General features: G+C 44.8%; 1 protein-coding gene across 3 annotated transcripts in view; it reads left to right on the top strand.

Moving 5' to 3' along the window:
• nphp4 (nephronophthisis 4) overlaps nt 1-13,434 on the top strand; it is a 114,390-nt gene that overhangs the window by 91,214 nt on the left and 9,742 nt on the right. For all 3 annotated transcript variants that reach the window (XM_037478490.2, XM_037478489.2, XM_062563576.1), the window contains exons 19-23: nt 2,410-2,544; nt 4,883-5,022; nt 6,238-6,461; nt 10,933-11,122; nt 11,753-11,836. In XM_037478490.2, the coding sequence (XP_037334387.2) occupies nt 2,410-2,544; nt 4,883-5,022; nt 6,238-6,461; nt 10,933-11,122; nt 11,753-11,836 (773 nt within the window). The remainder of the gene's footprint in view (nt 1-2,409; nt 2,545-4,882; nt 5,023-6,237; nt 6,462-10,932; nt 11,123-11,752; nt 11,837-13,434) is intronic.

Raw genomic sequence — 13,434 nt, 5'->3', positions numbered from 1 at the left:
ACTGATACAATCACTGAGCCGTAATTGGGTTCATTATCGGGCCATTTGTTGTATTGTAAGCAAAGAGCACCGGGCGTTCATCTTATCGCGTCCTTTCACGCCCCCTTTGTGCGGTTCTGTCCATCATCGAAGCCTTTCTTGACGCAAGCGAACGCACGCTAAAAGGTCCTTAATGAGCCGTTGAGCGTGGGCTCTCGATGGCTTTGGTATTGATTAAAGATATTTATTTGACAGCAGAAGTAATCTCTTGACAGTAATATTTGGGAAATATAACTCAAACAAATGCATTTGGCTGAGTTGTGTGGCCAGGGGAGGGTGATGGATGCAGAGGGGAATGGACTGGGACGGCAGACACCTCAGCCATTAATCTGCAGAACCGTGCTGTCTGTGTCTGTTTGCATGGCAACACCACTTCCCCCATTACTCATTTGACTGCCGCCCATTATCAGTTTGCTGATGACGGGAGTTTGCCTCTAAAAGATCTGGATGGTGCTTGTGGCTCCCCTTCTAAAGCTCCCGCATGCTCAGAGGTGCGAGGTGCGAGCGGAAAAAAGCCGCTTAATTGCCGCACTCGGTATATGTCCTACGAGTGGTATCCCGGAGCCTCTCAGAGACTTCTTACACCACAGTTAAGCAGCTCAATTGAGAAAGTTGTGTTACAATACTTGGAAGCTGATGGGAATAATGGTATCATCGTGTCAAAGTGGAGTGCGATTTAAAAAGTTTGTTTTAATTACTCCTTCAGTCAAGTGTTTTGTATCAAAGCGATCGCATCTGTTTGATACAAAAGTTTTACCTGTAAATTGCACCCAAAAAAGCATTTTGCAATGTGCTAATTCCAAGTGTTCTCCTTGTGAAGATGGCACAGCGCTGCACGTTTCGTGTTGTGTGACTGCAAGCACTTATCTCTTACACCTGGGCATTTTGTGCTTATAGCGCTGTTGTAAAACATAAGGAAGCCTTTCCCACAAAGCTTGTAGTGTAAGTGCTCTGTAATGTGAGAAGAAGGCCTAGTATTGACCATCAATTACTGTCTTTGTACAAGAGCACCCTGGAGTGCAAACTTATCCACTTGCCTTTTTAAAAAGACAGAGGAAAGGCTTATTTTGCCATTATGAGCATAAAGGGAGACATATAAGACTCTGGTTTTGCAGTAATATCCCAAACTATCAGCCGGGTGGTTTGTACAGTGGAACATTAAGCGTCTGTAATGAAATTCAAAAATCAGGATGCAGGATATATTTAACATCTTCATGTAGCCGTCCCTACTGCATCTCTGGCAGCGAGCACTCGGAAGCAAACCGGACAGAGGCCAACCATTCACCATCAATCAGCATGACACATGCAGGGCTGCAAGGATTCGGTGTCCAGACCTCTGGCAATTTCAGGCCACTAATTAATCACTTTAGGCCTGTCTTCATGTATTGATCCTGCTCTGAGTGTTCTAAGCCAGGGTTTAAAACTGGACTGTGTTCACTTTGGCATTGTCTACAATGGAAACGTAGTGTTTCACATGTTACTTCAAAGTAAACTTTGGCCTTAAAGCGATTTGTTTTGGCAAACCGTCCGGATCTGGCTTCAGATCTCACTTTGGCACGTTTCTAAGATGTGGCAAACGCCCGAGTCTCAAGCCACTGCTGAAGTTACATGGATATGCCTTCAAAGTTGAATGGATCAAATTTAGCGCTACAGAGATGAAGTTGCTTCTATTAGTTATGATCCTGATACTGATTGTGTGTGAGGACAACCTCAGGCACGATGTGTGATCAAACAGGCAAAGCTCTTATTCCTCATTCTAGACACTCTTTGTCAAACACCGCTTTTCTTATTTTTGTTGATTTCAAACAATCATCTTAAACTAGATGTATTCGTCCATCAAACCAAAGCACCTGAAATGACAACAGCAGACCTGCAGTCCGAGGCCAACCTGCCCACTTATCAAGAAGGAAAGTAAACTCTGGAACTGTTTGTGTAGACCTGCACATGGACATACTGTATATGTGTCATCAAATACCCTCTGGCCTCATGGACTCTGCTTCAGAATAATCTAGATCCACATAAAATGACCATGTTCTGTCTTTGATATTAAATATTTTAATCATGAACTGGGTTGTTATCTAAATAATTTCAAAATATGTTGCATGTAGGAGTAATAGTTAGCATGAAAGGAAAAATTGTGGATCTTTTATTTTCAATCTTTGTTGACCACATCCATTGAAGAAATACATTTGTTAAATCTAATAAATTGACAGAAAATCAACCCAAACATGTTTACGTTGAAACTATACCTGCAAATAATAAATGAAACATGGAAAGAAAAAATACTACTTTTGCAAACCCCGCAGCAGCTATTTTTTTTATGCATCTAATGTGCTGGATGGCAAAATAAACACTGTTTCTCTTCCACAGGCTGCCCAGAAGTTCCTAGCAGGAGGAGGACCGCAGACGTGACAACGTCTCATTTTAACATCATAACTCCTCGCGAAGGGATTGGCGGATTCAGAGGAGGAAGCCTGTCCTCCAGAAACACCCTCCAACTCAATGGCAAGCGCTTCAATCCACAGCCCACTGAATCCTGTCAGTGTTAATGTACTAACATTTCGGTTAACTTCACGTTCATTAACTCTGCAGTTTATGTTTTTCTGCACTCAGCGTATGACTAAGCACACGGGTGTGTAATCTACGCCACGGAGCAATTAACGTCCTTCATTTGGGCGGTGACCATGCTCCCGCTTTCATCAACTCTACCGAATCCATTTCACATTCTGTCTCTTGGCTGCACCACTGAACCACTCAATTTTCAGCCTAATTGAGCTTGCAGAAGCATCTCTGGTGGCTAGCCACAGTCCTGTTTGAATGTTCTGTGTGCGCTTGCATGTGCACGCACAGAACAACACACAGAGGGGGAGGCCAATTCTTTCCTCAATTAGGCAAGCCTTCAACCGGCGTGTACTCCTTTAAGTCAAACCAACACACACTGTAAGAGGAAGGAGGAAGAGTTGCAAACAATGAGTCCGGGCTGCTCTAAAACGTGCGAGACGTTTATTCACAACTGGTTTCATGGCGCGAACACGGTCAGTTCATCTTTGCTCTGTTTGTTTCTTACTTCTCGCCAACCTCTGCTCTACACACTGCACTCCTTCCACTCCACCTTCCTGTGACATTCAAACATACAATGTGCCTAATTGCCTTCCCTGGAGTCCAGTCGCGACAGTTAGCCGAGCTGTGTTCTGTGTTCTGTCCTAGTCCTGCCTGTGGCTCTGAAGGAAGCACTGTGGCCAGACACTATCTGGTGAGGTGACAGGCAGTCGACCCAATGCCTCGCTGATAAGGACACTGGGGGGTGAAAAATGTGCGGGGAGAAAAAATTATTCTTAGAGAGAAAAAAAAAAAAAAAGTGTGTGTATTGCACTCAGCCCCTGGGACCGTTTTCCATTTGATCAACTCAACATGCATAGTACTTTCATTGTGAACACAAAAAGTAGAACAACATTGGATGCATAGGTATTCACCTCCCTGAGTCAATACTTGGTAAAACCCCCTTTTGCAGCAATTCCAGCTGCAAGTCTTTTGGCGTATGTCTCTACCAGCTTCGCACATCTAGAGATGGAAATGTTCACCTATTCTTCTTGGCAAAAAAGCTGTAGCTCAGTGAGATTGGATAGAGACTGTGTGTGAACAGCAAGGTTCAAGTATTGCCATAGATACTTGACTGGATTGAACTCTGGGCTTTAAATTTGGCCATTTTAAAACATGCTTTGATCTAAAGCATTCTTTTGTAGCTCTGGCTGTAGGGTCATTGTCCTGCTCCAAGTTGAACCCCTGCCCCAGTCTCAAGTAACTGCATCATATTTTCTTCAAGGGCTGCCTTGTATTTGGCTGCATCCTTCGCTCCCTCAGTTGGGGACTATTTTCCCTGTACCCGGTGAAGAGAAGCATCCCCACAGGCTGATGCCACCTCCACCACGTTTCCATGTCGGGATGGTGTGCTCAGCCTGCGGAGGGCTGTTGGGTTTCCTCCACACAGCATTTTCCATTGAGGCCAAAAAGCTCCATTTTGGTCTCATCTGACCAGAGCATCTTCTCCCACATGCTTGGTGACAAACTGGTTTACTTTCAACAGCGTCTTTCTTCTTGCCACGCCTCCACAAAGGCCGGATTTGTGGAGTACACGAATAATAGTTGTCCCGTAGACAGATTCTCTCAGCTCAGCTGTGGATCCTTGCAGCTCCTCCAGAGTTCCCATGGGCCTCTGGGTTGCTTCTCTGATTAATCTTCTACTTGTCCGGCTCGTTACTTTTGAGAATTTACATATTTCTCTACAACATTTCTTTCATTTAGCTAAAGTTCTCACATTCTGTCAATGACTAAAACCCAGCAGCCATACAAAGACATCCGATGAACATCGGATATCAGCATTTGGTACTCGAAAATGCAACAAACACATCTGAATGAGTCAGTTTCTCTTCCCACATCCTTTACAAAACCTACTCCATCAAATGAATCTGTTTTTAGATGACAACGATTCGGGCAGCTGTGACTGTTGTTGAAAGTAGCGGATTAGGCAAATTCTCTAGTCACGTACATGGGTGATTTGCATGATCCAGTTCAAATGGGGATGGATTATTTGGTGACCGGTGCTGTAAATGATTCAGTTATTTTAATACTGCTTGTAAAAGGTAAATAGCCATAGAGGCAAAAAGAGTCTGTCTACCCGGCAGTAGGGCTTTGGCCCAGTTGCTCTAATGTTTGCTTTCAAGCTGTTGTTTCTTGTGCTTCGTCAACGCCTCTCTCACTTGGACGTTTGGATGGGTTTTCAGATCAAAGATTCCACTCTGTTCAGTAAATATATTCATCATTACGGTCGGTTTCTCCTTCACAGGGAGGAACGCCGCCCAGGCACCCCGACCGGAGGAGGTGGAGGGGCAGCGCAACCTAAACGGGCCCGACGGTCGGCGCCGCAAGCTGGACTGCATGGCCGCAGTGCGTCGGCGGGAGGGCATGGGAGAGCCGAAGGTCACGGTGAGGTCAAACGTCGCTCCGGAAGCCAACGGCGAGACCAAAATAGCCGCCTGTGCGAAGCGGCGCCACGATCGGGCCGTCCCCGTGTGCCGCTTTCACTTACTTACATATCAAAAGGACAAGCGAGGCGGCGGAGGAACCGCTCTCCTTCTGGCTCCGTAAGATGTCACCAGGGAGCTTTCATGGCGGCGTGCAGCGTCTCACCGCCTGTGTTGCAATTCTCGTGGCGACGTGCCCTTCTACCCTCTGTGTTTTAGTGACTGTATAAGAAGGTGTTAATTGTTCTTCTACCCGAAGGCACATCTTGTTCTTTCACCCATGGGTGCACATGCTAAATGTGATTCTGACTGTGGTGAACGTCTGCCTAAGACATTCTACACATTACATTTCCTGTGGTAAGGCGCCCGCAACACAGGCAACGCTGTGGGAAGGGTTACTGAGTCCTGCTTGCACAGGTACAAGATTTAAGAGTGGCTTTTCAATTTGGATTATACTTTTCTGCCTGATGGCCACAGCCTAATTTGGTCCAGGTTTATCTCCGGCATAATTTTAGTGCTGTGAAACCGCACACACTTTGCTCCACAAACCTGACTTTGAAACTCAATTTTTCTTTTAGAAAAGTGTACCTACTGGCTAGAATCCCTGGTGTTGATTGCAACCATTATATTATTTAAAGGGTTTGAACAAAGGAAACGATACAATAAGAGAATGGTTTATATTTCAATGTCATAATTTCATAGTACCTGTGCTGGAAATTGTCAATGTTTGGAATTATTTTTGACCAGCCATTGAAAAATCTAATGGGCTCTGAGGTTTTGAAAAGGTCATTTCAAGCCACACCATATTTCAACCCTAACATGTAATCACATTGCAACTATGGCTGTATCGCTCATGTCGCCGTGTCTAATTCTACGGCTTTATATACCACACAAGGGTCTCCGGGAATTTGGGAACATCACTGCCATGATGTCAGAAAGTTTGAAAAAAAAAAATCCAATAGTCAAGAGAGATTATTTAAACCACATTTTTATGAAGCAACACAAAGAGGGAGCAAACCTGAAGTGTCAATATGAAACCAGGTCTTTGCTCCATAAGCAGGGCTGATGTACAGTGGGCATTTTGGGTCATTCATTTGCATACTTTACAGAATGTCGGGATGCTGCGTCGCCTGGTGTTAGACTGCGTTAAATCTTTGCCACTGTTCTTGGATGTTAGGATCGGACTACGGAAGCCCGGTTGGCCAGAGAGCTTCATCAGATCAAACCCAGCGGACAGCACAGCGAGGCGGAGGGAATCGCCAACATGCTGAGCCAGGCCATAACCACCCAGCACCTGCTCTACGCCGGCCTGGGCTCCGCTGAGTACGTGGAGTTCGTACTCAAAAACCCCTTCAACGTACCTCAGACGGTCACCATTCACAGCGACGACCCTGAGCTCAGGTGAGACTCTGGCGGTGCTGTCATGCTGGCATCCCTCCCATAGCCGTTTGTTAGTTGACAGGTTGGTCCCGAGTCTTAACACACCAACTGCGAGTATGTGTCTCTGTGCTGTACAAGTTTCCCGTTCCCAACCCTCCCTTAGCCCCCGCTTCACACTGTGTTCGCACGCTCCGGTCGTGTCCCCAAAGGTGACTCGGCAGCTCCGGAGATAGAACCTATTTCCATCCTGCTTTAATAAAGGATGCCGTGTCCTCACACTCGTGTCTCTATGTGAGACACGTTTAATCCAGAACGTTGTTCTTTGAAGAGATGCTCTGCCTCACCCCCCCCCATTTTTTGACATTGTGGCGTCAAGGCTTGCTGATACTGTGAGGACATAAAAAAACTCAACAGTAGAGGGCAGTAAAGCAACATTAAACCAGATAGTCATCATCAACAAAAGAATAAGAAGGGGAAACAGGTTCCACACTTACTATGGGCGCGTCAGTGACGAGTCAAGAGTGGCACCCCTATGTCTGAAGTTAATTACCACTTAAAACTTAAACTTTATAGCTCTGATTTTGGGCTGCCTCTAAAGACAAAAGAGTCTCAGAGAGCTTTCAACACGGTGCTCATGGTGCTGTCAGTCATGGCGGATTAGATCCTTATCGTTGCGATTCATGCCACCAATGAACAATAAACCAAATGACAACCTAAACAGCTTCTGAAAGGATTGGTAATGCCGAAGCAAACTATGGAGCTCCTCCCGTTAAGTGATGCCAACACAACTGCTCTACAGAAGGGATTAGGAAAGCTCATCCTCCACACCAACATGAGAAAATGAAGGTGAAGTTTGTGTGACTGTTTTATTCAGGTTGTGCGAGTCTGATTCATGCCTCGCTTTCTGTTTTAATATGACATGTGTGGGTGTGTGCCGTTTTAACGCTGAAATGGGATTTTATATACTCTCAAAACACATCGTTGTACTGGGTGAATTATTTCGTCTTTGAATTCTCTAATTTGAGACGGCTGGTTTTGTGTTTATTCCTATTCAGATTTACATTTTGTTCGCAGAGTGATTTGGTTTTTGAATAATTGAGGTCGATGTTAGTCTCATGGTGCAAATAACTGCCATATTTACCACCACATTTTGTGTCTGCATGAACACTCCTTCAGTAACACAGACATAAAGCTGGGGAGAGCTAAAAAAAAAAACCTTTAATCCACAAATAGAAGCCATTATGGTGGATATCTCCCAGATCAACCCCTTCTTGGTATCCACGCCGTGTTTGTTTCCTTCACTTTGCGTCATTGTTAATGCCCAGCATTTTCGTTATGAATTCTGCTCATGCCTGAGCTTTGGATTAACATACATCATGTTGATCAACAAAGGCTGGAGTGCGCCATAGATGAATCATTATGGAATTAGCCACCAGGTCTTATTGAGTCCCTACATCCGTCCTCTCAGCGGCTCAGCGCCCTGTTAGTTCACATATACATTTCCTGATGACGCAGTGTGACACTTTACACCCGAGCCGTCTGCCACCTCTACCAAGAGCCGGGGACGTGTTAATTAGCGGAGAGGCTTCTGCACGGGATGTGTTTCAAAGCTAACATTGCGGATTTGACGAGTCCAATTCAAGTCACCTCGTCAGCCGTGTTATTGACCTGTTGGATTGAAACCGGTCAATAACACGGCAGCGCCATGAACACCTTTGCAGTTCATGACCCCGTGCTTTGTATTTTATTAATAGCCATCATTGATTACGTGCGACGTTGTTCTGTACGTGAAGAGATGAGGAGATATCATAGAAGGTACATTACATATCCTTATTAACTAGGTCTGTATCAGAGTTGTAACCTAATGTCCTTTGCATATCTGGAGAAGCCCCATCCAACCAATACAAACACAAATGCTGTGTAAGAAATGTAATGTAGGATATAACAGCAGTACAACAGGAGTCAACAAGCGATGAACTTGTGATGTTCCCCGAGCAACGCTACAAGTACGAGTAACTGTAGCCACGCAGATGCCGAAAATCGGTCTAAATAATCCACTTATGGATGAAGCATTTTACGTATTTTGCACCCGCACACACAAACGTTTATTATATCAAGCGTTTTTTTCCAAAAGGCTGTACTAATGCGTTTTTAATGTTGAAAATAATTCAATAATCTGCAGGTACTCAACAAACACACCAAAAACCACAGGGTTTTTTCCTGGGAAAAGATTTGTGCTGAGAACATCTTTCTATCCACCACATGCAGACCTGAATTTTTGAGCTGCACTTTAGGCAAAATCAATGTACGCATACAACAAAAAACGTCCCGAGTAGCCTGTGTCATCCTGGACTGCATGAAGCGCAGCTCGGTCAGTGCGCCGAGGCCACTGCGCTCTTACTGCCTCGACAATATTTCAACCAATATTTGATGAGGAGCTTCCTTTTCTAAAAAAGAAGCCGGGCCTTTCGGTTGGCGCTTTGTTCTAAAGAAACAAACAGAAGAAAAGTCTGACCCTCCAACTGAAATCCAGCAATAGGCTTTGAAGGGAGAATACTCAGAGAGAGGGAGGGTCGGGCCGCAGTAGCTTTGATGTCTGCTTAGAGCCCAAAGGCTCCTCTTGAAGTGGAGGACACGTTTTCTACCTGTTGCCATCCATTTTGCATGGCTACCTTCCACACTTGGCCTCACAGAGCCCGGGGTGAGCCACGACCGCTGGCCAGCAGAGTGACAGGAGGCCGCTGCTCCTCCGCTCTCACCGTCGGTCTCCATGCGCTTCCTCAACTCCACGCCCATTCAAGTCGCCCGCCTCATATCCTTTCAATCATCTTTATTGGTTCACTTCTCTGCCTGTTTGTCACCTTTCCCTCGCACTTCATTCTATTTCATTTGGTTAAAAATGACCAATATATTAATTTTTTTATTAATGTTCAGATGAAACACGTACACGCAGAGTCTTTGTTGTGGTGATGAGCCACGGGCAAACATAGTTTATTCTAAACGCACAGGCGGGAGTCTCCAATTAAGATGCATCTTCTGCCAATGTTGGGAAGGCGGAGCCTAAAGTTTCTCGTATGGAGAGGAATCCTCCTCTTCCTGGAACGCTTGAAGTTTTACGAAGCCCTTTCCTCTTTGCATCAACGCGTGACATATTTGCATTCAAATAAGAGGGAAGAGCAGAGACCTCCCACTGTCGGAGCGTCTTATCTGTTCCTGTTGCTTTCTCCCTAGAAATCCATTTGTTGGGGATTGCATGGGGGGGGGGGGGCTTTCACTCACCTCTGAACACTGTTATAAAAGCTGCCAGGCCGTCAACAAATCTCACTTCCTTTGTTGGCTCTGCAGTCAACTTCATCTCCTTATTTGAATTAGTTTGTAAGAATGGGAAAGCCACATCGTCTGCACTGAATATATTGTTTTAGACGCATTAATTGATCCTTTGGACTTTCCCCTCAGTATTCAGTGGAGAAAAGGATACATATTGAAACTAAATTTAAAAGGTGGCTTTGGCTTCATCATGCTGTTAAGCTCAGTGCATCTTTGAAGGAGCCAAATATGAATTGTACATCATTGAGACATATTGTTTACTGATTAGTGGTGAAAAGTAAGAACAACCACCCACATTGATCAGTCTTTTCTTTTTACTCCACATTTATTTAACAGCTTTAGTCACTTGTTACTTTTCAGATTAATGATACAAAAATCTAACCTTACGGATAGGTTTGTTACCGGGGGAATTGCATACGTTTTGCCATCAATATGTCATGTTAAATGGAAGCTTTTAACTTTACCCTAGTTTGCAGTACTTGACTTGCGGCACAGATCTTTGCAGTTCCCTGACAAAAGCACAAGATCAGAGGCTGATGCATCGTAGCCGCATCCCACATTTCAAGCTGGCTGGTGGTGTAAAAAACTTTAAGCCTCATGATTACAAGGAATGCCATCTTATTCTGTGGGTCCAACAAGCCAATTTTGAAACTGTGTAATTTAAAGACTCAAAATGCAGTTAACATGCTTTGATGTTGAAAAGTTGCATAATCTTCTCGTATTGTCTGTGTCAATGTCCCTGTATTCATCTTCCGCCTGAAATGTTGCGTTTTAGTGCCGGTTTCTTTATGCGCCCCCCCCCCCCCCCAGACCAATTGTAGCAGGAGTCCAGCGTTGTATTGGTCGAGTGTTTGAAGATAGATTTCTAACCCCGGGACGCCATGTAGAGAGACGTGCAGAACTTTGCAACCGACTGCAGCGCATTTTAAGGATCGAGTGCTTCGGCGTGTTGGGGGGTATTCGTTTGGACTCGAATAATACATGTAGCGTACAGCACCAGCAGGTCGTTGTCCCACTTGCTTCTCCTCTCATCAAACTGTAGGATCTAATGGACAATGTTCAATCCCGATATTGTGGCAAGTTCATTTGTGATCCTCTATAGATCCCTTGAATTATACAAGAGCCTGCTTTCATCTCACCCTTTCCCTTTAATCTTTCCACCCAGTGTCATCACTGCTACGGAGGAGTGGGCTTACTTCAAAGCGCTAACCAAAACCCCAACCCCGCTGGAGGAGAACATGTTTCACCTGGAGGAAGGTGCCCCAGGTCCCAGGGTTTACCTCCGGCCCAAGGAGAGCGTCCATATCCCCCTGAAATACCAGAGTTTCCTCTGCGACCACGCCATGGCCCTGCAGGTGCAGTAGACCACAGGTTGACGCTGGTGGACTTATAAACCCGTTTTTGTGCAACGGTAAATTGTGCCGGCTGCGACTTTAACAATAAAAAAAAGGGTCGTATTTCAGCAGTTAGATGTTATGCTGGAATATTTCCAGTCACTGCTTATACATCACCGCAAATGTACGATCTCCCTCCGGCTTCTAATGCCGGGGTACTTCACAACTCTGCTTATTGATTCCAGTGGTGTGGAAAGCTTTTTTGAAATTGATTGCCCCTGGGTGGTCCAAACATGCGGTTGGTGTGAGAGCAGTGTGGAAAGAGGTGGAGCAGTGAAAATTGAAATATTATTGATATAAATGTCACCACACCACAGGGGTTGTTTAACATAACTGATCTATCCCGGGGCCAAGTTCTACACGGGCAATGGCAGCTTAGGCTCCATAGGTCATTTGGGCCAGGGGGGAGCGGGCGTGTTGTACGCTCTTACCCCCTGAAGATGAGTGGGGTTTCTACACTTTCTTCGTTTTGTGATCTTTTTCCAGTTTTCTTGCCTGTTGTGCACATGTGATATTTTCTCTGTTGCCATTTGGTCTTTAATAGATGATCAATGTTGATAACTATCGCCTTTTCTTATCAAATCCTCACAGGGGCCGAGCTTTCAACCGACACACAAAGGTTCCCAGGTGGCCAAGAAAAATCTGTCCAACATTGTTGCTGCCAAGACCATTAAGGTGCAGTCTGCTATTAATGCTTTGAACAATATTTTGTTGTGTATTATTTGAACCATTCTTATCTCGTTCTGTAGTCCGCTGCTTCTCAATCCCTTTGGTTGCCTGTCTCCAGGCGGGAATTATACTAAGCTATGGATTTGAGATGCCATGTGGATGTTCATCCTGTTTCTGCCGTGATAAGAGCTTCAATATAGTCCACTGGAAACATTGTTTGTATCTTTGCAAACTTCAATTGATAGTTATATTCAGAGGAAGACAAAGTTACCTAAACTTGTATGAAGCTTTTGATCTGGAATTTATTTGGGTTAACTCTCTGGTACAGCCCTTAGTGTGCACACACACTCCCAGTCTCTGCAGAGTAGCGCTGCACCGCCTCCTCCCTCCACTCTTCTCCGGCACAGTCGCAACTCCGAAACAAAGAAACCTTTGAAGTGTCAACTACTTAAAAAAGTAACACTTGCCAGACAAGATTGTCAGGCCAAATTATATGCTGGAAATTACTTTTATCTTACCGAATATTGTTTATCTTCTCCTACTGGTAAAAGTCTGCCTAGAGGGTTAAACTACAATATCTCCAATGGGAGCACTGCTTGAAGTGTCCTTGAACTAATCTACTTTAAAGGAAGCGTGCACGAATAGTATTGCTCTGTTATTCCACATTTTCAACCATTTATAGTGGGGAGAAGTTTAGAGGGAGGAACACTGTGAATGTTCTAGATCCATTCACTTCGGATAAGACCATGTGCTCAACATATGTGACCTGCTCCTCTGCACCCAAACAAATCTGTTTAAATTGCCACGGCAGCCCTGTCTCTACTGAGTGTCTTTAATGGGCATATTTATGACGTAAAAAAAGAAAAATCTATCACTGACCTGTACTTAACAATAGTGTTCTTGTAGAGTACAACACCCTAAAGCTCCTCCCTCGCACTGCCAAGTGTGCGCGCGCCAGCGTCAGCATTGCCGCTCTGAGCAGAAATCCTGTCAAGAGGTCAAAGAGGTTGGGTCCGGATCAAAATTGTGTCCCGCTAAATCTGACAAGCCCCAACAGCGGAGCTGTCATGGTGCCAGCACACATCACCAGAGCCAGATATGGGCCACTATTGCGGGTCAGCATGGGCATCAATGATTCGGACAGCTGCTGTTTGGCAGGGACCAGCTTCGTTGTTTGTGAGTTGGCAACCAAAACGTGGAAAGTCACGCTCTATATTTGTAGCAATAGTTGAGATCAGATCACTGATGACTAGAGGTTTACATTTGATCCTCGCCTGGAGCTAGAATTGATTACCACTGCAAGAGCCAATTGCACAAAGTTCCATTTTATGTGTAGTATAAATTACATTTTATAGCATGTAGACAACCAAACATTGTTAATCAGCATGAATCTGCTGCTTTAACAGCTTTCACGCCTCTGGGAAGGTTTTCCACAAGACTTTTAACCCAAGTGCAGGGCTGGAGGTCACAGTTCTTCCACATTGAGACAAACATGTTTATATTCTGCGGGTTTTTATTATGGTGGGGTTCCACGCACTTAACTAGTGCTCTATGAATCATTCTGAGTAATCTCTGTATTAAAAGCCTTCAAATAGCCAATAAAC

The sequence above is a fragment of the Pungitius pungitius genome, chromosome 1 (genome assembly GCF_949316345.1).
Source record: "Pungitius pungitius chromosome 1, fPunPun2.1, whole genome shotgun sequence".
NCBI lineage: Eukaryota > Metazoa > Chordata > Actinopteri > Perciformes > Gasterosteidae > Pungitius > Pungitius pungitius.
Note: the sequence above shows the minus strand (reverse complement) of the source record. Positions and strands in the feature narration are given on the sequence as shown.